This window comes from Lethenteron reissneri, chromosome 4 (assembly GCF_015708825.2).
Source record: "Lethenteron reissneri isolate LAM-NWPU_2019-01 chromosome 4, ASM1570882v1, whole genome shotgun sequence".
Taxonomy (NCBI): domain Eukaryota; kingdom Metazoa; phylum Chordata; class Hyperoartia; order Petromyzontiformes; family Petromyzontidae; genus Lethenteron; species Lethenteron reissneri.
Genome location: NC_083782.1, coordinates 7,082,198 through 7,105,876, shown reverse-complemented (window position 1 = coordinate 7,105,876; position 23,679 = coordinate 7,082,198). Strand labels below are relative to the sequence as shown.

General features: G+C 52.7%; 1 protein-coding gene across 1 annotated transcript in view; it reads left to right on the top strand.

Moving 5' to 3' along the window:
- PTPRD (protein tyrosine phosphatase receptor type D) overlaps positions 1-23,679 on the top strand; it is a 228,459-nt gene that overhangs the window by 56,564 nt on the left and 148,216 nt on the right. The window contains 1 exon segment of the mRNA XM_061562738.1: positions 8,078-8,266. Within this exon segment, the coding sequence (XP_061418722.1) occupies positions 8,179-8,266 (88 nt within the window). The 5' untranslated portion in view covers positions 8,078-8,178.

Below are 23,679 nucleotides of genomic sequence, written 5' to 3'. Positions count from 1 at the left end.
CGGGAGGTAATGACAGGAGAGTCGGCCTGCAGTGTGAATGGACTAGTGGCCACGGGAGGTAATGACAGGAGAGTCGGCCTGCTGTGTGAGTGGACTAGTGGCCTCGGGAGGTAATGACAGGGGGAGTCAGCCTGCAGTGTGAATGGACTAGTGGCCATGGGAGGTAATGACAGGAGAGTCGGCCTGCAGTGCGAATTGAGTAGTGGCCACGGGAGGTAATGACGGGGGAGTCAGCCTAGAGTGTGAAGGGACTGGTGGTTACGGGAATGATCGAGAAGGGAGCGTGGTCAGGTGATGGAAGAGAACGGTAGGGTCTGCCGATGGAGCGAGCGTCCAGAGCTGGCGAGAAGGTTCGGGAAGGGGGGGCATGGCCTCGGTCCGTATATGAGGGAGATGCGTGGGAGACTCAGGGCTGTTCCAGTGGGGTCTCCGCCTGATGTCAAGTGAACGGCTCTTCACTAAAGTGCCATCTCAAGAGAAGTGTGTCAAGTCGTCTTTAAAATTGCAAGACCCGCGTGCCACTGGCGGCCCCTGGTAGCCTTTAGTGTGGCTACTGATGTGCGGGCCCCCCGACAATACACAAACGTGAAAACCCCCGCCATCATCGTGCTGTCAAACCCCAATGGTTTTAAATAATGTGTGGCGGCCCTCACGTTGATGATGTCTTATCACCGAAATTGCCCCCCCCCCTCCCGCTCTGAAAATGAGTGAAGAACACTAAGATCTTTATAGCCGTGGCGATTGCCTCTCTCTCTTAGCGTTGGGAAAACGCAATTTGTGCCCGTGAAATGCAATGCCCAAGATACCACGATGGAGCCGCCCACCTTTACCCAATCGTGATTACTGGGTCACGGGTGCATTGAGTTGCAGGTGTACCAGGTTCCAGGTGGACTGCATCTCCCCGGCGAGATGGCGCACCAGATGTGATGCCTGCGTTGAAGGTTGTTGTCGCTTGTCGGTGTCTCTCGGTGCCGCGCAAATTAACCCCCCCCCCCCCACCTAGATGAGTATTTGGGCTGCTTAAAATATCCACGTGATGATAATCCACTTTCGTTGAGCTGTTATTTGTGGCCAGGTTGCGTCTGATAAAGCTCATATCTCAGTGGTCTATACCTGCTTAAAAACAAAAATCGTGATTTGCTTACCTCTTCTATACATTGCACTCACGTCGCGTTTTTGTAATGTTTTCTGTTGTAACTTTTTGACCCGCCCCTACTGGACATCTGTGAAAAAGAGCGCTATGGCTCATCAGTATAAACTACGATTCTGGATGCCTGCATTGGCGATCTAACCGGCACCTCGCTCGCCCGAAGCCTCTGCTGTGCGTGACCAGGGCAGAGCCAGATGAGGCTGCAAGTTACTTCTCGTTTTCAGTCCGTGCCATCGCAGCGCACCGTGAGATGCAGTCGCCACCATGAACGTCCGACAGACCCTCGCCAGGCGCTTCTGCCCATCGCCTCCCCCAGAACTGCCCACTGCTCCCTCCCTCTCCCCAACCAACTGCTCCGCCCCCCCCACCACCTCCCCCAGCCCTTCCTCCGCGTCCGTGCTGCGCTCACAGTTTTGGGAAAGACGGTCCGCGTCTCCAGGGACGAAACCCCTTGGAAGCGAGCGGAATAAAAGCGACGGGAGTGATGCGTGGATGTTAATTGCGTTCAGAGATTGAGTGCCTGTGCAGGGGGGCGGGGGGGGGGGCGAGGGGGGAGGGATCCGGGCAGCAAATCGACACGGGGCGAAATACGGCATGTGGGACGCTGATGATGAGGGTGGCCCGGGAACATGGAATGTCTTTCGTGGGGGGTTTGGGGATCTCCAGAGCTGAAGCGAAGCAGCGTCAGGAGCAGCACCGTACCTAAGAACTGCGATTAACGTGGGCGGGGGAGCGGCCACAGCGCCCCCCCCCCCCCCCTGCCGTAGTACTGACCGGACGCGCGTTACGTCAACCTCACGTCGCTCCGCGCACTCGGAGCCGTTTTCGTAAGGGGGGGGGGGGAGAAAGGTGCAGACCTGCTAATTGTTTGCCACAAGCCGCTGCTGACGGAAGGGGCCTCCGCTAGAGGGAGCTCTTGGAGGGTGTTTAGGCCTAATCTTCCACGCTGGCCAAGACGTCTCGGAAGAAGTGGGAGTACCCACACTTTACCCCACCGCATGCGATCTGCTGATCGCCCAACACTGTCCTTACCCTCCACACCTCCGATTTGTTGTCCTTCCCCCGCGCCTCCGATTAGCACGGTTGGCTATGTGCGGTGCGAAAGAAGTTCAACGTGCATGCATACACGTACCCATTTCTATACCACTGGGTGAACAGAGGCGTGAAACGTTCCCTTCTGTTTTAACCTCCCGCGCCAAGCAGATGGAATCGAACCGTCGACCTCTGCATGGTAAGTCCAGCATGCTAACCGTTAATCCGTGGCAGCATCTCTCGTCATCGAACTATTCCCCCCGTCAGATCTCGGAAGCTAACGCAGGGTCGAGCGTAGTTAGTGGCGTACGTGCACCACTACAGTTGGCATAGCCCTGGTTGGCATGGGCCCTCTTGTGCAGTGGATGAAAAGGTCCACCTCGCCAAATTCCCACCGTTGCCCTTGCAGGTTGGCAGGCACCAGCCCATAGGCACAATCGGTAGCTATGCCGCTGTGTGGGTGGCAAACTCAGGCCTCGCCGGGTGTTATAGTGTGGGACTGAGAGGTGTTGTGAGTAAATGGCGGCGTTTCCTCCCACACGAAGGAAAACTGTCGTTGGTGAAATTCACCGCCCCCACCCCTGATGTAGCGAGAAAAAATATATCGTCTTGGGATTTCGAGAGCCTCTACCGGATGAACGTATAATTGGCAATGTTCGTATCGGGTGTTATTTGCGGTGCGAAAGTTAAACTGTGATTGTTAGTGAAGAAAAGTGTTTTTTTTCTCCATTGTTAAAAGTTGAATGCTTAAAGCCCTTCTCATTAGAACGATTTCATCCTATGGCAGAAGTAAAATAGCATGCAAAAAATTTATGACCTGTCTGGCACGCACGCGGAATGCGAGGCATTTTCTTCCTCTAAATAACCCGGGGGGGTGGTGGTGGGGGATTTACCCGTGAATACCTTCCAAAGTACCTGCGCCAGCCCTGGATTGACGCGGGGGTCTATTTGCGGAAATCTGAAACGTCCGCTGTCGAGTCACCGGCATGTACGCAAACCAAGGAAGCGTTGCCGCGGCGAGCAGGGTGCAGCAGCGGACCTACAGGGAGAGCCAATTTCCCCCCTCCCACACCTGGCCAAACATCGCCGGGGTCATCCGCGTGGGTAGGTCACTCGCCCGCTCAGTTGCCCGCTCGCATGAACGGCTGTGTCACGGAAAATGCGCTTCAGGTTCCCGAAGTTCTGTGATGGAGGGGCAACAATGGTCAGAGTCGGCAACCCAGAAATTATTTCTGCGCGTGGCACACCACGTGCAATCTAGTTAAACACGAAATAACAATGGACGCAAGCCTGACCTTTTTTACCGACCAATCCTCGCCAACCACCAGCGTGGTGAAGTGTTCCCGAACAATCCCCATGACCGAGACGAGGCGCGGGGAGGCTATCATCCAGCAGAAAATTGATCAAAGAGCATCAAATAACTGAATCAGACGTGTTCCAGAACTTTGGACCACATGCCCCCCCCCCCACACTCCACCCCTCCCCCCAGTCTGGGCCCTCTTTTATTTTTAAGTTTATATTTTTTTTTATCTCTCTCTTACCCACTGCGCATGGCACGCGAGGCTGAAATGCCAGAGCCGGGGATCTAAATCTGTCCAGGGTTGGGCCACAGTTGGAGATTTGGGGGGATTGAAATAGGCCGCAGTAAACCCACATGGCACTGGGTGCTCATGGTAGCAGATCACGGCCAAGCTCCCGCGCCCGACTTCTCCCGCCCCCCAATTGCCTACCCCCCACCCCCCTTCTCCATCACGTGCGAGCCCCCCGCCCCAAGTGGGAATGCTGCCCGACTCGAGCCATTACGGCGCTCGCATAAATCAAATGCGCCGGACGTTTGCGAAGGATTGCTCCAGCAAGTGGGCGTTTTGGGCTGCGTGCGGTTTCTCCTTGCGCCACTTCGATGAAAGAGGAGGTGGGTGACAAGGAATGGCTCGGGGATCAGCGGGCGGCACCCTTGAGCCGGCACCGCTGAGATGCCTGGGTTCGCGTCTGGGGTTACAGCTCGTTTTCTGCGAGTGTGGCGAGTTGACGACGGTCCGCGCTGTCAGGCCAGCCACCAACTGCGCCGTGATACAAAACCCATCGTCGTCACATTTGGGGATTCGCAGTTGAATTGGGGGGGAAATTCCAGCTCCGAGAATTCAAATGATTTGGCTGGATCTCAGAAGTAGTTCTGTTTTACCTCCTTCAGCGAACCATTCTCTCACATAAGGTGACGAGCTGCACCGCGAGATTTCCAAAACGGGAATTTCATCCCGTTAAACGACGCCGGAAGCACAATTTCAATCATTTCGGGGAAAAGACGTGACTTTTAAATACCACCACAAAGAGCACCCTGGCTTAGGGAGGAGGCCTTCCTCCAGCAGAAGGGGCCTGGTGGAGGCTTTGATGTCCTTGTACGACCGAGGAGGGCTGAGGCATTGCGCAAAGTGGTGAGCAGAGAAACAGGCTGGGTGTGGCGGTGGATGACGAGGAGGGAGGGGGAGCGATCGTATCAGGATGGAGGGGAGGACGTGCCAGTGTCAGCCCAGCTGAGATTGGCTTCATCTCGGGCCCGCATCCCTAACGAACGCATTCCAAGTGGAACCCGCGGCTTCACAGACATCGTTAAGCAAAGCGGAGTCGGAGCGAACGTCTAATTGGGGCAGCAAAACAAAAACGCCGTGCGCTCTTGAAGATTCAAAAAAAACACACAGAGAAAAGAAGCGAATGTTGGAGCAATCCCTGCTGCTTGTGGTGGCTGCACGAGAGGGGTGGTGGTGGGGGGGTAAATTACTCATGGGGGGCGGGGGGGGGGCGCTTCGGCACAGTCAGCGTTAAACAAACTTTAAAGTGATGTTTAACGCTCAACGGAATGAGTAACGACGCGATCCGCCCGCGTCTACCGTGCGTTCTGCTCTGGCGCTCACCCCCCGTTGCTGCCATTGCTTAATTTTGACTTCGGAATACTTTACAGGGGGGGGGACTGAACCTTCCGAAGTTTGGGGGGGGGGGGTCAGCCCCCTCCAACCCCCGTCCCCCCCCCCCCCCCCCAGTGCTACAGGACTGTGCAGGGTGTGTGGGGGGGGTGTTGTGGGCTCTGTCCTCGCGGATTGATGGACGTGGCCACTGACAGCCCACACGGTGCTCCAAAATCAGCGGCGGGCGGCGGCAATTACCAGCGTGGACGGGTCCACAGCCGCTAACGATGATGCCCCCCCCCTTCGCCGCCCCCCCCCCCCCCACCAATTAACCGGCGCAAGCGGCCGTGGCCGGCGTTGGTGCGCCGCTCTTGATCCTCGCGAGCCGAGTTCCGGGGGTCCCGACCACAGAAACTTTTCCCCGACGCCGCGTTGTTTGTCTGTCGCGGACGGCGTGCCCGACGTTTCGCGCCGCACCCCCAGGGGCTCGACGCAAAAGCACGGCTTGGAGGGGTGGTTGGGAGGCCTTCATCCAGCAGTCGATTAACAGCGGGCTGCTGTACGTTGTTGTTTATGTCATCGTCAGCGTCATTGCATCTGACAGGGTGATCCGTCGATAAGATACCCTACTCGTTTTTCACGACCCTGTTTCTTCCCAACGGCTGTTTGAACGCTGTCGAGGTGTTCGAGATTCGCGGGAGACGCGTGAGAGGAGGCTTTGAAGGTAAAATGCCTCCAGGTTATTTTAGTGGGGTATCCGTGAATGGATCGCCCTGCGTCACGTAACAACGTGGAGGCGTTTGCGATGATGGGGGGGGGGGGGTACGGAAAGGTGGGGGGGGGGGGTACGGAGAGAGAGGAAGGTGCTACATTTTTTGTCATCACTGTTGCGGAGCAGTGGCCCAAAATGCCAAGCGGCCAGCAACAAACAGCACTATTAAACTGTGTACCACGTGTCTTGACTTGAGCCCGGTTATATAATAGCTTGTGGAAAAGAGACGGTTGTGACGACGATGATGTCGACGGTGATGAGAGGAGAGGGAATTTCAGAGTGGAGCAGTGGCGAGGCAAGAAGCAGAAAGATAAGTGGTGTGACCTGCAGTGTGGCGAGTGAGTGGGCGAGCGAGTGGGCGAGTGAGTGGGCGAGCGAGTGGGTGAGTGGGCGGGCGGGCGGGCGGGCGAGTGGGCGGGCGGGCGAGCGAGCGAGTGAGTGGGTGAGCGAGTGGGTGAGCGAGTGGGTGAGTGAGTGGGCGGGCGGGCGAGTGGGTTAGTGGGCGGGCGAGCGGGCGGGCGAGCGGGCGAGTGAATGGGGCGAGTGAGTGAGCGAGCGAGCGAGGAAAGCGTGTTGCTGTGACCTGCAGTGTGGCGAGTGAGTGGGTGGGCGAGCGAGCGGGTGGGCGAGCGAGGGAGCGAGCAAAGCGTGTTGCTGTGACCTGCAGTGTGGCGAGTGAGTGGGTGGGCGAGCGAGCGGGTGGGCGAGCGAGCGAGCGAGCAAAGCGTGTTGCTGTGACCTGCAGTGCGGTGGATGAACACAGAGGCAGGGGAGGGCAGAGCACTTAGCGGGCAATGCAGGAGCGGCGTTGGCCAGCGAGGATCTAGGTTCGGGGGGAAGGTATGTCTGCCGTGGGGAGACGGGGTCGGCTGGGGAGGGGTCGGCTGGGGAGGGCCCCCCTCGATTTAGATTTCTCGACAAGCGCTCGAATTTCACACTGAATATATTTAATCCGCCACTTATGAATGCGGCCGTTGTGTTGTTGCTCGTGGCGCCGGCCGTGTTGGTGCGGAATTGCTACACGCGTAAATGAGCTGATCCCATTATCCCGTGCCCCCCACGCCCACCCCCCCCCCCCCCCCCAGGGCTTGGTTTGTACTTGGTTCGAAGGGGGTGTTGAGCTGACAATGATCTCAGCCTCGTGTGTGTGTGTATGTCGTAGTGTATATGTGTGTGTCTGCCCACTGGGAAGGTAAAGGCGGCCGGGCATGGTATTGGCCAGCTACGCCCTCATGCGCCGTGCCAGCATTCACAGGAGCTCACTAACAGCACTTGCCCCAACAAGTCTGTTCAGGCTATATGGAGGGATCTTTGTCTTTGTGTGGGGAGAAGTTAGCGCGCTGTGCTACGAGCTTTGTTAACCAGATTCGATTCCCACTCATTTACGACTATAATGAGCCAAGAATGTCTGTGTGTCCCATGCGTGACGTCACTCCACATCGAAGAGCCCCCTCATTAATAATCGTGAAGAGCTGACGTCTTCCAAATGGACACCCCCCCCCCTCCATTAATAATAATTAGCGGGTGACGTCACTCCACATGGGGGGGCGAGGCACCTCCTCCCCCCTCCTCAGGTTCAACTTACAACCCTCACTACAAAGGCATAACCCTCACGTCACGCGATCTCCGTAACGCTATTGAGACAGAAATAAAAAGGACATCATGATGAACAAGGGATTATAACCTTTAAATGAAAGAAGTCTGTGTCACACGAATTGATGCAATTAATATCACGTCTGCTTTTCGCTTGCAAGTTTAAGATTTCCTGAAATACACCCGTTCTTGGACGGGCAAAAGGCTGGTGGTTATAATAAAGAGTGAGGAGGCCGCTTCCTGTGTGGGCGGTGCTAGTGGCTGAGTGGGCATGGCTCTAATAGTGGGCGGGGCTCACAGAGGAAGGGGCTGCCAACTCCACGTTGTGTCCGAGTTGAGCCTCCCAGCAAATGTGTGGCTTCGCAGTGACCCAAAAACATAAAACCAGGTGGATGGATGCAGGGAGAAAAGTGGTAGAAGAAAGATGATCGAGATTGAACGAAGTAGTGATACCGTCTAAAGAAAAAAATGACCACGGTCGAAATTCTTTCAGACCCACCATCACTCATGAAGTGATGGACGAGACTGATGATGATAACAATGACGATGACAACAGTGACCCTCTCGAGACATCCCCCACCTGCCCATCAATGACACCACTCTCTCCTTCCCGTCTCTGTCCCTCTCCAGGTTTTGTCTGATCCAGAACGTCGAGAGCACCAGGTGACTCTGGTCCGCAGCAGCTCCCCTCCGCTTTGACCCGCCGCCCGCGATCGCCCGAGCCGTCCGGGATGTCGCCGGTGTTCGCCCGCTTGCCGCTGCTGGCCATGGTGGCCGGAGCTCTGCTCGTCTGCCTGGCCTCCTGCTCCCGCGCCGAGAGTGAGTAGCAGCGGCTCACCCCTCCACGCACATCAAAAAGCCGCATGGCCCATCGGCGCAGCGTGGCTTTGCGTGGTGCCCTGGTCCTTCTTCTTTCTTTCGTACGGCTGATGTAGATGCAGGGCAAAAACTACAATCTCACATTCAGGTGGCCTTCTTTCTTTCGTACGGCTGATGTAAATGCAGAGCTGCAACTACAATCTCACATTCAGGTGGTCTTCTTTCTTTCGTATGGCTGATGTAGACGCAGAGCAAAAACTACAATCTCACATTCAGGTGGTCTTCTTTCTTTCGTACGGCTGATGTAGACGCAGAGCTGCAACTACAATCTCACATTCAGGTGGTCTTCTTTCTTTCGTACGGCTGATGTAGATGCAGAGCAAAAACTACAATCTCACATGCAGGTGGTCTTCTTTCTTTCGTACGGCTGATGTAGATGCAGAGCAAAAACTACAATCTCACATTCAGGTGGTCTTCTTTCTTTCGTACGTCTGATGTAAATGCAGAGCAAAAACTACAATCTCACATTCAGGTGGTCTTCTTTCTTTCGTACGGCTGATGTAGATGCAGAGCAAAAACTGCAATCTCACATTCAGGTGGTCTTCTTTCTTTCGTACGGCTGATGTAAATGCAGAGCAAAAACTACAATCTCACATTCAGGTGGTCTTCTTTCTTTCGTACGGCTGATGTAGATGCAGAGCAAAAACTGCAATCTCACATTCAGGTGGTCTTCTTTCTTTCGTACGGCTGATGTAGACGCAGAGCAAAAACTACAATCTCACATTCAGGTGGTCTTCTTTCTTTCGTACGGCTGATGTAGATGCAGAGCAAAAACTACAATCTCACATGCAGGTGGTCTTCTTTCTTTCGTACGGCTGATGTAGATGCAGAGCAAAAACTACAATCTCACATTCAGGTGGTCTTCTTTCTTTCGTACGGCTGATGTAAATGCAGAGCAAAAACTACAATCTCACATTCAGGTGGTCTTCTTTCTTTCGTACGGCTGATGTAGATGCAGAGCAAAAACTGCAATCTCACATTCAGGTGGTCTTCTTTCTTTCGTACGGCTGATGTAGATGCAGAGCAAAAACTACAATCTCACATTCAGGTGGTCTTCTTTCTTTCGTACGGCTGATGTAGATGCAGAGCAAAAACTGCAATCTCACATTCAGGTGGTCTTCTTTCTTTCGTACGGCTGATGTAGATGCAGAGCAAAAACTACAATCTCACATTCAGGTGGTCTTCTTTCTTTCGTACGGCTGATGTAGATGCAGAGCAAAAACTACAATCTCACATTCAGTTGGTCTTCTTTCTTTCGTACGGCTGATGTAGATGCAGAGCAAAAACTACAATCTCACATTCAGGTGGTCTTCTTTCTTTCGTACGGCTGATGTAGATGCAGAGCAAAAACTACAATCTCACATTCAGGTGGTCTTCTTTCTTTCGTACGGCTGATGTAGATACACAGCAAAAACTACAATCTCACATTGAGGTGGTCTTCTTTCTTTCGTACGGCTGATGTAAATGCAGAGCAAAAACTACAATCTCACATTCAGGTGGTCTTCTTTCTTTCGTACGGCTGATGTAAATGCAGAGCAAAAACTACAATCTCACATTCAGGTGGTCTTCTTTCTTTCGTACGGCTGATGTAGACGCAGAGCAAAAACTACAATCTCACATTGAGGTGGTCTTCTTTCTTTCGTACGGCTGATGTAGATGCAGAGCAAAAACTACAATCTCACATTGAGGTGGTCTTCTTTCTTTCGTACGGCTGATGTAAATGCAGAGCAAAAACTACAATCTCACATTCAGGTGGTCTTCTTTCTTTCGTACGGCTGATGTAAATGCAGAGCAAAAACTACAATCTCACATTCAGGTGGTCTTCTTTCTTTCGTACGGCTGATGTAGATGCAGAGCAAAAACTACAATCTCACATTCAGGTGGTCTTCTTTCTTTCGTACGGCTGATGTAGATGCAGAGCAAAAACTACAATCTCACATTCAGGTGGTCTTCTTTCTTTCGTACGGCTGATGTAGATACACAGCAAAAACTACAATCTCACATTGAGGTGGTCTTCTTTCTTTCGTACGGCTGATGTAAATGCAGAGCAAAAACTACAATCTCACATTCAGGTGGTCTTCTTTCTTTCGTACGGCTGATGTAAATGCAGAGCAAAAACTACAATCTCACATTCAGGTGGTCTTCTTTCTTTCGTACGGCTGATGTAGACGCAGAGCAAAAACTACAATCTCACATTGAGGTGGTCTTCTTTCTTTCGTACGGCTGATGTAGAAGCAGAGCTGCAACTACAATCTCACATTGAGGTGGTCTTCTTTCTTTCGTACGGCTGATGTAGAAGCAGAGCTGCAACTACAATCTCACATTCAGGTGGTCAAGCCAGGTAACTGCATCGGGAGCAGCGGAGTGTTATCGCTGCAATGTCTCTTTTGCATTTGTGTATCAGACATTACATCGTGATGTGTTGTATGGTCTGTTCTGGATGACCACAGTCCCATGCTGGAGGGTTTTACATTTTCCATGTTTGTGCAGTGGATGCAATTTAGGGTGAGATTTGTGGAAGATCAAACTGTTGGGTCTTTCACAATATATTTGTTTCGCGAGCTTCATTTGAACTCCATTCAGCTCTCCAGGCTTGATCAGGGGTTGAATTCGCATTGTTTTGGGTCCAAAAGGGGCTTGGCATGAACTTCAAGCGATGACAAGGGCCCTGGTGCAAGCGATTAAGTGGGGGGGTCAGCCCTTCACCTGCCCAGTTTCCCTCCGGTGGCAGAGCCGCTCTGGCATGTGGGCCCTGATGCAGTTACATGGCCTGCACGATAGACTGTCAATTCCACCATACCGGTCAACGGGTTTTTTATGCTCTCCCACCAAGGTTGAAGGCGTTATTGCTTCGTCCGTCCATTGGCAAAATGGAGATCACAATGAATCTCTGAAAGATGATCCAATACAAGCCAAATTCTAAAACGTCGTGGGTTTAATTCCCAACACACCGGCGTGCTGGAGTAGTCACTAATGAACGTGTTTTGTTCACAACGTCACGAACTTTACTAATTGGCTGTGTCGGGTGGAGATGGGTTAACGAACGACACATTTACATGTACGCGATCTAACCCAAAAAAACGTGATAATGAGTAACATTGAGCGAGAAAGCCTACTACGTGTTCAATTAATACGAGGCAAACTTTGGAATAAATTTATGTTGCTATTCAGGACTTAAGTGAACATCAGCCAGATTAATCAAAGCCTTTCCCAAAACATGGAGACTCAAATCAGAGCAAAAGGGGCTATTTACAGATGTATGCATGTTTTTTTTGCCCTGACAGCTACCAATCAGCTTCCCTTGCACCAATTAAACGCGGCTGAAGACAAACGCGCGTGCGGGAAAAAAACGTTACATAATCCACGCGAATTGCATCAGTGTAATTTCTTCCCAAACTTGTTTAACTAATCGCGCTGGCAAGCGGAGACTGCAGGTGTTAACACCACCCAGACACCTGGTGATCATCGAGTTGCTGCTGAGGATCATCACCAACAGCCTCGCTTTGTAGTGGCAACACGCCCGTGATCAAGCGCTCTTGGAGGCGCAAGGGGTTTGGCGGATCCCGTAGAGATTTGTGAAACTCACGAGGTGACCAGGAGGCAGTAGTGCCTCGGGTAGGTTCGCGAGCCGGTTGGCGTGGCGGTCATCGTGGAGATCACCTTCCGTGCGGTGGGTTTTATTTGTATTCTTCATGAGGCCCGTAGATAGTTGGCGGAGTAAGTTAGGGGTGACTCGGTGGCGAGACGTTAACTACCTCGACCTGGTATACAGGAGGTCGTCGATTCGAGTCCAACCCTGACACCTGTATATTTGGAGTTTGTGTGTCTATCTCGCTGTGGTCGAGTGGATTTTTCTCAGGGTCCTCCAGTTTTGCCCTCAACATTTACAAATGTGTGTTTAGAGTATTTGGATGCTATGAATTTTCACACGATGATAAGCCACTTCGTTGAGCTATCATTTGTGAAAGCCAGCTTGTTTCTGGAAAATAGCTCAATGGGCCTTACCTGGTCAAATAAAAAATATTTTATATATAGTTTTACTAGAGATGGCAGAAATGGGCACACATGCGGCACTTCAGTGCCCTCCCCATCAAGACTCGCTCTGCATCACGTTCCGCTGGGTGGTTGGTGCCACGGACCAGAGAAACTGTTTTCTGTTTTTTTACCAAGATACAAAAGCGTTTTTTTTGTGTTCCACCCACACACAAGAACGTTCAAAATGGCAACGGCCAATTGTTCCAATGCAGGACCCACCTAAAAAAACTAGTCTTGAGACTCGGTGAGGTTTTCCTTGATAACTTGAATGACATTGACGGCGCACTGCACATGTTTATTATTTTACGATTTGCATGTTTACACAAAATGACCACCTTCGCCAACCCTGCATGGACCAGGCCGGTGAAGTACGGTCAAACAGGCCCCAACGACCGACACGGCGTGACAAGGTCCTTCGTCCAGCAGTGGCTCGGACAAGACGAGCCAGAAATTACATTTCAAGTTTTCACTTTTGCGTAAAATTACACATAGTAAGGGCAGTTGGCTCGGTGCAAAACACCACCGCCACAGATAACCATAATGACATGCAAATTGGCATGCTAATGGTACCGGCCGCATGTGTGAATTTGATGTGGCTGTGAAGTTGGCTGCGATGAGTAAATGTCCATTGGGAAGCGACAAATCTCGGAAGGGACTAGGGGCGGTGGTGGCGGTCGTCGCTTCGTGGGAGGGGGGCGGGGGGAACGGCGGGGTGGGGGGGGGGCGGCCGCAATTTGGCCCCGGCTTCAGGGATGCAACACAAACGAGCAGAATCCGACGCTACAATCGCGCTCGCCGGGAAACGACGCGGTGGACGGAGGTGGGGGTGTGGGGGGAGGAGGAGGAGTCGGCGGGGAGGGGGGGGTTAATGAAACACCGCACTCGCTTAATTGAGGCCGCGGATTGCGATCGCGAGGTCGCCGGACCTTTCTGTCGTGAGTTGCGCGGGAAAAAAACGTCGCTGTTTATTCAGAACCGGCGCAGGGCGCAGCGCTCCTCCCAGGGGGGGAGCGGGGGGGGGGGTGCGGGAATGCTCCCCCTCCAATTTGCAATTTATCACAGGCTTAGCTGCGACCGCCGCTCGCTCTGGACGTTTTGAACCTTAAACTGCGCGAGGCTCCCTCCGAGGAGCCGCGTGAGTAATGGGAGAGCCGTTCGTCTCAACGCCGCCGCCAACGTTGCCGTCGCCGTGCCGCTGCGTTTGTGAGAAATCTTCGGCAAGCGGTGGCGGCGATAGCGGCTCACGGGATGAGTTAACGAGACCCACGGCGACGCCGCCGCAACCGCCGCTGCCACAAGCAAACGATCTTGCGAGCGTGGGCTAGAGTCGCCTCTGCCTTCCGACGAATCCTCCGGGTCTGCGGTTTAGGGACACATTGGACCGCCTGTCTAAGCTCCAGTCAAGACGCTCCCTTTATCTTCTTGGTTCTTTCGGTAAAATCACGTAGAATGGAAATAATAAATAATAAAAATTAAACATAAAATAAAATGTTGTATTTTTATTTTTTTTATTTTATTATTTCCATTCTACGTGACTTTAACGAAAGAACCAAGAAGATGAATCCCTGCAGTCACGAAAGCTTTAAATCGAAATCGCTCCCTTTAGTTTTATCACTCCGGGCCAGGTGCGGGGAACCTTCTGGGCACTGCGTTGAAGCGCTGGGCGTAAGTAACGGATGATGATTGTGGTCCGTAATGAGGGCTGAATGTGACTTTCAAATACCTTTGGTGGGCAGCCACACAGTAGCGCACACCACAGCCGCCGCTCTCACTCCTAGGTGGCAGAAGTGTCTGAGCGTGCTAATATTAGATGGTGTTGCCAGGTGGGAAATGTCCCCGCCAAAGTACCTGATTAGTGTGGCCGAGATGCTTTAAGCAACGGATAAAGTGAGGCCTCATGGGGCAGTGGGCCATTTAAAGTGGAGTTTGTATCACAAAATAATTATAAGGAATTGACCAAGCATCCTAATTGATGCAGCGTCTCTGAAAATGTAGCTTTTGGGCTGTCTAGGATTTAAAAAAATAGTATAAGCTCAGTCATGAACACGTGGGTGATAAGGCCAATGTTCTATTGCGCCCTCAGCAGCCCCGGTTGCATTCTGAGGGCTGCAGTCCATAGGCCCCAGCCAACCATTTTACTCTTTGATACGACCTGAGATGGTAGCGCTTGCATTACACCAACATCAATAAATTGGCAAATAAAGTGAATTTGCCATAACCGTAATTAATAGATATACATTATCGCCTCCACCATTCATCATAGCACACATTACCCCTGCATATTTCCCACCGCTCTGGTCGCAACCTCTTCCCACTCTAGACAAAACCCTAGGCATGTCCCTATCATCAAAACCATGCCGTTAGCACGAAACGAGTGCAGCGCAAAACACCGATTTGAGGTCTCTGTACAAATCTATTCGTGCCACCACCTGAACACGGATGCCAATTCCTGGACAGGTAGCAACCCCAGCCATCACCCGCAGAGCCGTGTTCTGCTCTGGCTCATGGATTACTGTGTTCCTTCGCTCAACTCATTGGCCGTGCTGCTCACTCACTCACTTCCTCGCTTACTCGCTCACTCGCTCACTCACACACCCACTCACTCGCTTGCACACACTCGCTTATTCGCTCGCTCACTCTCTCACTCACTCACTCGCTAGCTCACTCACTCGCTCACTTACTCACTCGCTCACCCGCTCGCTCACTCACTTGCGCGCGATCGCGTGCTAGGTGATGCTTGCGGCGCCGCCAGTTCTCAAGTCACTTTTCCGCCGCTTCTCCCGCGCGCCATCGGCTCCCCGAGTCCTGCCCCCGGGCATTAAAAGCACCGGCACGCGCGCCGGCTCAGCAACCATAATGCATTACGATGACCGTTATCATAAACAATCGCAGTAAACGCGCCTCTTATCGCACAAATCAAAGTTTATGGAGAGAAGCCGAAAGAACGGGAGAAGGGGAATGGACTTGCATGGCACCGGTTGTGGAGGCTCCAGCCGGCTAGCACTCTGTCTACTGGCTACAGTACGAGGCCGCCGTTGGAGTTGCCATCTGTCCCGGTGTTCCCAGGACTGTCCTCGTTTTTTTAAAGAGGTAGCTGCTGTTGCTGTCCTCTGGGAAATCTCGAAGCCTTCCCCGGGAAATCCAAACGTTCCTGGCTTTTGTGAGTTGCGCTACTTATTTTAGCCATATGGCAAGTCCTCGCCTAACGCGTGGCGGTGTTGACATCACAGCGCGTTTTCGCTACAACGTGGTTCTTCCCCTCGGGAACACCTTTCGCACAACGTGGAAAGCGCGCACCGTTATGACGTGGAACCGTGCACCGTTATAACGCGAATATGTGCACCGTTATAACGCGGAATGCGTGCACCGTTATAACGCGGTTTCTGAGCGGTGGTCCACGCACTACTTTCTTGAGCTGCGCAGCTAAGCGGTACAGTGATACAGTGCACGGAATGATACAGTAAACACAGTGGCGGCCAACCACCCGTTATTTGTCCCGCCATCTCACTGCGTGGTGTGCGTAGTATAGTAGGAGCACATCGCATCTCCTCAAAATTCATCGTTACTACGTTGTCGAACGCGGCACATTTTTCAGGAACGCATCTGCCACTACTAAGCGTGTTAAACGAGGACTGGCCGAACTAATTCGCAACTCCAAGGCGATGCATTTACAAGCGGCAGCGCGCTTTTCCTTCCGCTGATGTGAGATTCTAATTATTGGTACCATTGGGGGGGGGGGGCGGTGGTAGCAACCGGAGCCGGTCCCTCGGGATGCTTTAATGCACCAGCGATCCCCAGTGCCTCGAGATCAAACAGACATCACACGAAGCGAGACAATGTTTTTTTTGTTTGTGGGAAAGAAAAAGAAGAAGAATAATACGATTATGCAAGCTTGAATATGAAGTGTTTAAAGGCAAAGCGTCTTAAGATGTGGTTCGGGAGAGTGCTATGAATTATAAACGTACTTATGCATGGTCCTCTGAGGGATTAAAATCATACTAATTATGTATTACATGAAACAAAGCTATCACGGAAGTAAGCGGGCAGTTACGGCAGATAACAGGCAGCAGCAAGCCTGAACAAACAGGCGAATTGCAGGCGTTAGCATGAGGCAGAAGCAGGCCTTGGCAACAATCTCAAGTAAAAGTTGAAAGTCAAAGGCTAAGGAAGCAGGTGAACAATAGGCAATGGCTTACGGATTAGGGTTGCCACCTCCTGAAGTGCAAACAAAAAAAATGAGGACACGTCGTGGGAAGAAGAAGAATACGAATAATTATCTCACAGTAGCAGAACTTCGCGTAATAAATTGTGTCGTGATCGAGTGGTGGATTATTAAGCGGCCACACAAAAAAAAAACCAGGGCTTTTAATGCCGCGGGGAAGACTTATAGATTTCTCAGCAGGATATGTACCTCAAATCCGAGCTAAACCATGACCGGTGGCAACGCTACCATGGTTATGATTATATTAGTATTATTAGTAGTAGTAGTATCGTTATCAGTAATGGAAATGCTACTGGACGCGGCTGCAGCGGCCGCAGCAGTAGCCGCGAGTGGACCACGAGGCCACGGTGGGCATAGCGGGAGGGGAATGGTTTGTGGCGGCGATGGCCACTCCGGGGCCATGTCACGTTGTCCTTGGTGTGGATTACGGGCGTCGACTGATTACAAACCTCTCAATCAATGAGCTCTCTCTCTCTCTGCGAGCGCCCCGCCACCACCCCAACTACTCGGGTCCATTCCTCCTCGGGCTCAGATCGTGCAGATAATAAGTCGAGGGCGGGCGCATCTCGAGCCGTGCTTTTGAGAAACAGAGATGCTTTATTACAAAATTTCGAGAGAGACGATAAGCAGAAATCCATTCCCTCCGCCTCCTTCCCCCACCACCACCTCCTCCGCAGAGCCGTGCGGCGAATGCGTAACGTGGTCGTAACTGCTCGGCCCGCATCGCCCGCATCGCATTGCGAGCCTCCGCCCCGAATAAATGCTCTTGGCGTGCATTTTAAATTGGCCTCGATAAAGGGATTTAAGGGCAGCCGCCGACAGTGGCGTAATGGTTGAGCACGCTGAACTCGCGATCCAGAGGTCACCGGTCCGATGAGATTTCCTCCGCGTGGTAGGTTTGTTGCCCCCACTGCCCACGCACCTCCGATTAGCAACGTTGGCTACGTACGGTGCGAAAGAAGTGCGACACACGTACGAGTTGAGAGCTATGGACGTTGTGCCGCTGGGTGGAAAGAGGGTGGGGGGGGAGCGGTTCGATCTCCTCGGTGCAGCAGTTGCGTGCAATGGTGCAAGTTTCTTAAACTCCCCCCAAACACACACACCTCCCTGCGCCCTTTCCACCCAGCAGCATGACAATGTTCACGACAGTTAGTCTTAAATGAAGTTAGTCTATTGAGTGCTGGCAGGTCCGCGTGTGGTCAGGTGAAACGAGGACGTGGAGTGCTCCCACCTCGCCCGAGACGTCCGGAAGCCCTCGAAGATTATCTCGAGTCCGGGGAGGCCCTTCTGCCAGCGGTGTGTGCGAGCGAGCAATTGCAGGGGCTGCGCTTCTTTGCCACCCTCGGGGCGGGGGGGGTTCACGCTAACAACGAGACAACCCAACTCCCGGCGACCGTCAACCTCCGGTTCTGCGTGTGCCAGATCAAGAGCGGCGTGCCGGGGTAATTGGCGTACCCTCCATGCGAGAGTTCACGGGGCGCGCGGCGCCTCCTGGCATCGCCCGCGCCGCGCTAGGAGACGTTAGCCCGGTCTGGTTTTTAAACTGGCAAGGCTCGCGATGCGCATGTCAGACGCGCGACTTCGAACCGGGGGGGTGTGTGTGTCCCCGGCAAATTGAGCAGGGATGGATCGTGGACAAGGGGGCATCGCGTCTCCTTTGCCCTGGCGGAGGCGCTGAATTTAATGTTTGGGTGAAGCGGGCGTGGGAAATCGGAGCGATGATCAGGACGGCAGTGTCGGCAGACAGGCGTGCGTTTGGTACCCCGGTGTGTAAGGTTAGAGGAGGGTGGGCACCCACTGGTGTGCAGGCTCATGCGTGTGTGAGCACGTGTGTGTGTAGTGTGTGTGTAGTGTGTGTGGGAGCGGTGATGTAGCGGTTAGTGCGCTGCGCTATTAATCCGGCCACCCGGGTTCAATTCCCGCTCACAGCCAACACCAGTGACGATTATTATCTGAAACGGTCCTGGGCCTCCCCTAGGTGAACTCAAACTCAAATGAGTACCTGGTGCGGTGTGTAAACATCGCCACTGGGAGACAAAGACGGCCGGCCGTGGTGCTGGCCACCCAACCCCCTCGTGTGCCGTTCCAGCCTTCATAGGTGTGCGCTAACAGCACTTGCCCCAGCAGTATGTTAAGGCTATATGGGGGATCTTTGTCTTTTGGCGTGACTAAGTGCTAGACTGTCGGGGAGATAGACAGGCACACGAACAAACAATTACACAGAGTAATCGACGGACAGGCAGAGAGGGCACCAGACAGACAGAGAGAGAGAGACGGGCAGGACAGGCAGACAGAAACAGACAGACAGCCAGAGAAATATACAATCGACCAGCGAAAGAGAAAGACAGACGGACGAGCAGATCGGCAGGCAGGGCAGGGTGATGGAATGACACGAGCGCAGGTGGGAAAAGCAGGCGGGGAGGTGCTTTTGGAATGCGAGATAAAGCCAAGCGTTTGCGATGTTTCCTGGCGCTTGTTTTTTTTTTGTTTTATTTATGTGGGGTTTTTGCTGTAAAGCACTCTCGTTATCGTGTCGAGGCAGGGCCGGCCTCTTGCAGGGGTAGACAGATTCTAAGGGCGCACATAACTTACGGTTCGTCACCGCCTCCCCCCCCCTCCGCTCCTCCTCGACTGCCGCGAAAGCGAAGTCCACTGCCGCACTCGAGATAAATTCGACACCCGTGCGCGCGAGCGCGCGTTCGTATTTTTTTTTTTCTTTGGACCGTAGTTTTTTTTTTTCTTCACCACAAGACGTTCCGGACATCGGACAGAGGCGCCACGGCGCACGTCCGCCAACAATCCGCAGCGCCAATTTTTTTCTTCTTTCCCCGCGTTTCCCCGGCAACGTGGCGGCAACCGGAGGAAGGTCGGAGGGCACCACGGGACGGCGCGGAGAGAGAGGGCCCCCTTGTATTCATTTCACGTGCGTTTGTGCCACGGCTCCTGGGAATCGCGATACCCCAGGCTGGGCCCCTGCCGGGCGATGCAGCAGCCACACAGAATCAGAAAATTGATTTATACTGGTGGAATCCGATGAGCTATAAAGCTCTTTTTCACAGATGGTTAGTGGGAGCGGGTTAAGAACGTTCCAACAACAAAGTGTAAAAACATAATAGTAGTGAATAGTACAATAAATGTAAACAAATCACTCAAACACGTACACATGAAACTACATCATCCACATCCTACCAGTTAAAGCCCCCTGAGGTATTAACTTATTGTTTTAGAATTGACCTGGCCAATTGACGGAGGTCACCGGCTAGATTTACAGATGCGCACTGACTCGGCATTTGCTAATGCTGACAGATCTCGATGAGCGTGAAATGAGGTTTACGCACTGCATCGGGTACTAATTTGAGGCTGAGTCGACCTAGGGGAGGCCCAGGACCAGGTCATATAATCGTCACCGGTGTTGGCCGTGAGCGGAAATCGAACTCGGGTCGCCGGATTCGTAGCGCAGTGCACTGACCGCTAAACTACTGCTCCCCACCCACGTACACCCACACACACACGCACACGCACCCCTTTTGCCATCCCCCAGCCAATGCTTATCTGGACGTTAATGTTCAATTTTTGTTATCGGGTTCTTGAGGATCGTAATTCTCGCCCCGGTCGTTACATTTTCACGGCCCTCTTGCGCGCCAGTTAAACGTCGTCTCTCTTCTCACCCTCGGCCGTTTTCCGTCGCATGCACAGCTGTGCATCCGTCGGTCCCTATCGGGTCTATTAAGGCGTCCAAAGGGAACGAGCATTCCGGGAGATGGAGCGATGAAGTCGCTTCACGTGCAGGAGCGAGATTGATGGCAGCAGCGCCGGGGCCGTGAATATTGGCTATGGCATGAGAAGGCCTTAAACCGGCGGTGGAGAAACCCTGGCTGAGGAGGATGGGGCCCTAATGCCAGGGAATGTGCACTCAAGGAGCGGGGGAGGGGGGGGAGCTTGGGTGCCGTGTGCCGGGACCGCCAGGAACCCGTCCACCGTCCAAAACATCTCACGCCGCCCGCTGACGCAACTTGAGATGCGGCGCGAACGCCAAATCGGCACAAGGGCGCGGCATGTTCCCCCTGAGTTCACCGTGACGGCTGTGTGTGTGTGTGTGCGCAGCACGCGTGCGTGCGTGTTGTGCGCACGTGTGTGTGCGTGTGTGTGCGTGTGTGTGTTCAAATGCCACGCATCGCAGTCGTGGCATTTTAAACCTAACGCGTGTTATACGCCATACGTCGTCATATACACAGCCGACGGACTTTGCCGATAATTGTCCGAGGCTTTGTGCAGCGCCGGTTGGTGGCGCGGTGGTTATGGCCCGGCGACCTGAGTTCGATTCCCGGGCCACGGCCAGCACCAGTGGCGAGCGGATTCCCAACCGATTCCAGCCACCACCACCGTCGACCCGCACTGACCAGAGTGGTCAAGTATGGTCAAACAAACTCTGCGAAAGGTACGACGGTTAAACCACTATTGGCAGAATAAAAATTGTCCGTCGCCAAAATTGCATCCAAAACAAGTAAAACACCAAATACTGTAAAATATTCCCGTGGTCAGTGGTGTCCGGGCCTAGACCATTCACTCGCTACACATGAGATCCCGGCTAAATCGTGGACAGCTGCAGCTGTGCTGCTTTTAGATCATCTGTAAGGCATGCTTGACACACACACACGCCACACACATGACACCACACACGTGAAAGCGGTGAATGATGTACATGTTACACATCTGTTCGCTGGGAGGTCGCTTCTTCTCCTCTGCTGCACCCCATAACGCGTTTATTCCGCGTATGACCCTTTTCTCGGAGGGTCATGCCAAGTTCGTTAACAGTCAGGGGGCAAAATTGCTCTGCGTCGTCCCAATTGAGTGATCTGCTGGTAATCTTTTAGCATTTGGGATGTTTGGCCAATTCCCAGGTACACTTGTGTGGGGGTTTTTAGCGATGGAAGGAAAGCAGAAAGCCCGTAGGAAACCCACACAGAACAGAGGGAGAAGGCATAAACTCCACAAAGAAAGTTGCTCGATTTAGGAATTATCTCCCTCTGGGTCCTGCATTGGCAAGTTTGGCCAATACCTATACAATAAGATATCTGTTAAATACCTGTTCAAGTAATGTTTGGTATGTGGGAGGAAAGGAGAGCACCTAGAGAAAACCCATGCATACAATACTCTATCACTGTGCTTCCCTCTGTAGAAGCCTTTGCTCAGTGAGAGGTCACTCTTTATGTGCTGCTGCTCTGCCCGTAAGTTTAAAAAGTCCTTCCCCTGATTGTTGCTACTTGTTCACTCCATCTCCGTTTTCTTTTCAAGTCCAGAATCAAAGGATTCGCTGGCTCTACCTACGACAGGCTGCCTCTCCTCTCCTATGAAGTGTCTTCATTCTTACCTTCATCTCACTTGGCATCTCCTCTCCCTCTGTCGCCTTCGCACCTCCGCTATGAAAATAGCCCAAAGAATAATTCCTCAATCCCTAGAACCCCACCTCGCCCCCGCCGCCCCCCCCCCAACCAGCTCCCAAGATGGGCATGCAGCTACCCCTTGCTCTGAGCGAGCGGCGCCTTGAGAGAGCACGAGAGAGACGCTCCGTAAATCGCATCGGGGATGCGCCATAAATCCAAAGTGTGTTGTATAATCAGTGTGCACGCGTGGAAATCCACGGAAAGCCTTTGTTGAAACCGCCGCAGCCGCTAAGCGGCCGGAGCGTGGGAGGGCAGCTGTCATTTCTCGGGTGGGGAGAGGGGGGTGAGGGCACAGCGCATGCCACCCAGGTTGACTTGAATTTCTCCGTACGCTTCTTGCTTGCGCGGGGGGGTCATGGACGTGACGTCCGTGTGTTTTTTCTGCTCCGGCTGTTGCTGCTCTAGTTGTGCAAATAATAATCAGAGTAATCGTTACGATGATGGTTTCAATGACGCTATCGTGCATCATTCGTGCGCGTTGCATCTCACAACGATGGAGAATTCGGAGCGAGAAGGCAGCCAGAACCGGCGCTATCAACAATTTCCCAAGCTCTGCGGTCCCCTATATCGGGGGGGGGGTGGTAACACTCATTCCACGTACAGATGGGAAAAACCCGCTTGCTGCACTGCTATCATTCCGTGGTTAGTCAAGATATGGTGGGAGGGAGTTTCACGAATGTGTGTGTGTGTGTGATCTACCAACCCTCACCTCCACACTGCTGGGTAACAGGCCCCGTGAAGCAGCATGTAGCCACGAGCACCTGGAAATGACACGCTGTCAAAGAACACACTCAGAGTAACAAGGTCAGAGAGAATGTGAAATGAGAGCGCTCAGATTTAATGTGAAGATTAAACGAGCGCTAAGAGAGAGAGAGAGTGAGAGTGAGAAGCGAGGAGCGGCTGTGTCAGAAGCGACGGGGACAGGAGGATCAGCACGAGAGGGAGTGATGGAGCGACGACGCAGAGGAGGAGGAAGAGGAGGCACCAGAGAGGAAATGAACGACACGGAAGCAGCAGCAGCAGCAGCTGGTGGGATATGACGATGATGGTGATGATGGTGACGATGGTGATGATAGCCAACAGTGGTGGAAGGGCCAACACCTTTCCCACTGTAGATTAAACCCAGACACAAGGTCTATAATATAATTCACTGTTTAACAAGAAACATGTTGTTGTTCCTGGGTAGTGTTATTTCCTAATTGTTTATGCCTCAATCGTACAGAGAATGACTATTATTCCCCACAAACTTTGCTTTTGTGACCAGGACAGTGATATTTTGAAATGTATCTATTTTCAATGAGAAAACGTGTGCATTTGTGTCTTTCGTTCGCATAAAGTCCTGGTCACAAAAGGAAAGTTTGTGGGGCATAATAGGCATTTTTTATACTTTAAGGACATAAGCAATTAGGAAGTAACACTTAGTACCCAGGAACAAAAATTGTGTTACATAGTGTATAATCAACACCGTGCCAGTTCAACGCAGCAATAGTGGGACCAGATCTCGGGCGCAAATCGATGTCTGGCCCCACACCCGAACACCAGATGCAAAATTCTCACGACTGTCCGGGTAAAAAACACCTGGGACAGGTGGCAACCCTAAGTCGAGGACTGCTGCCACAAGAACGTGGACACAGCAGCAGTTTCTGTCGGGG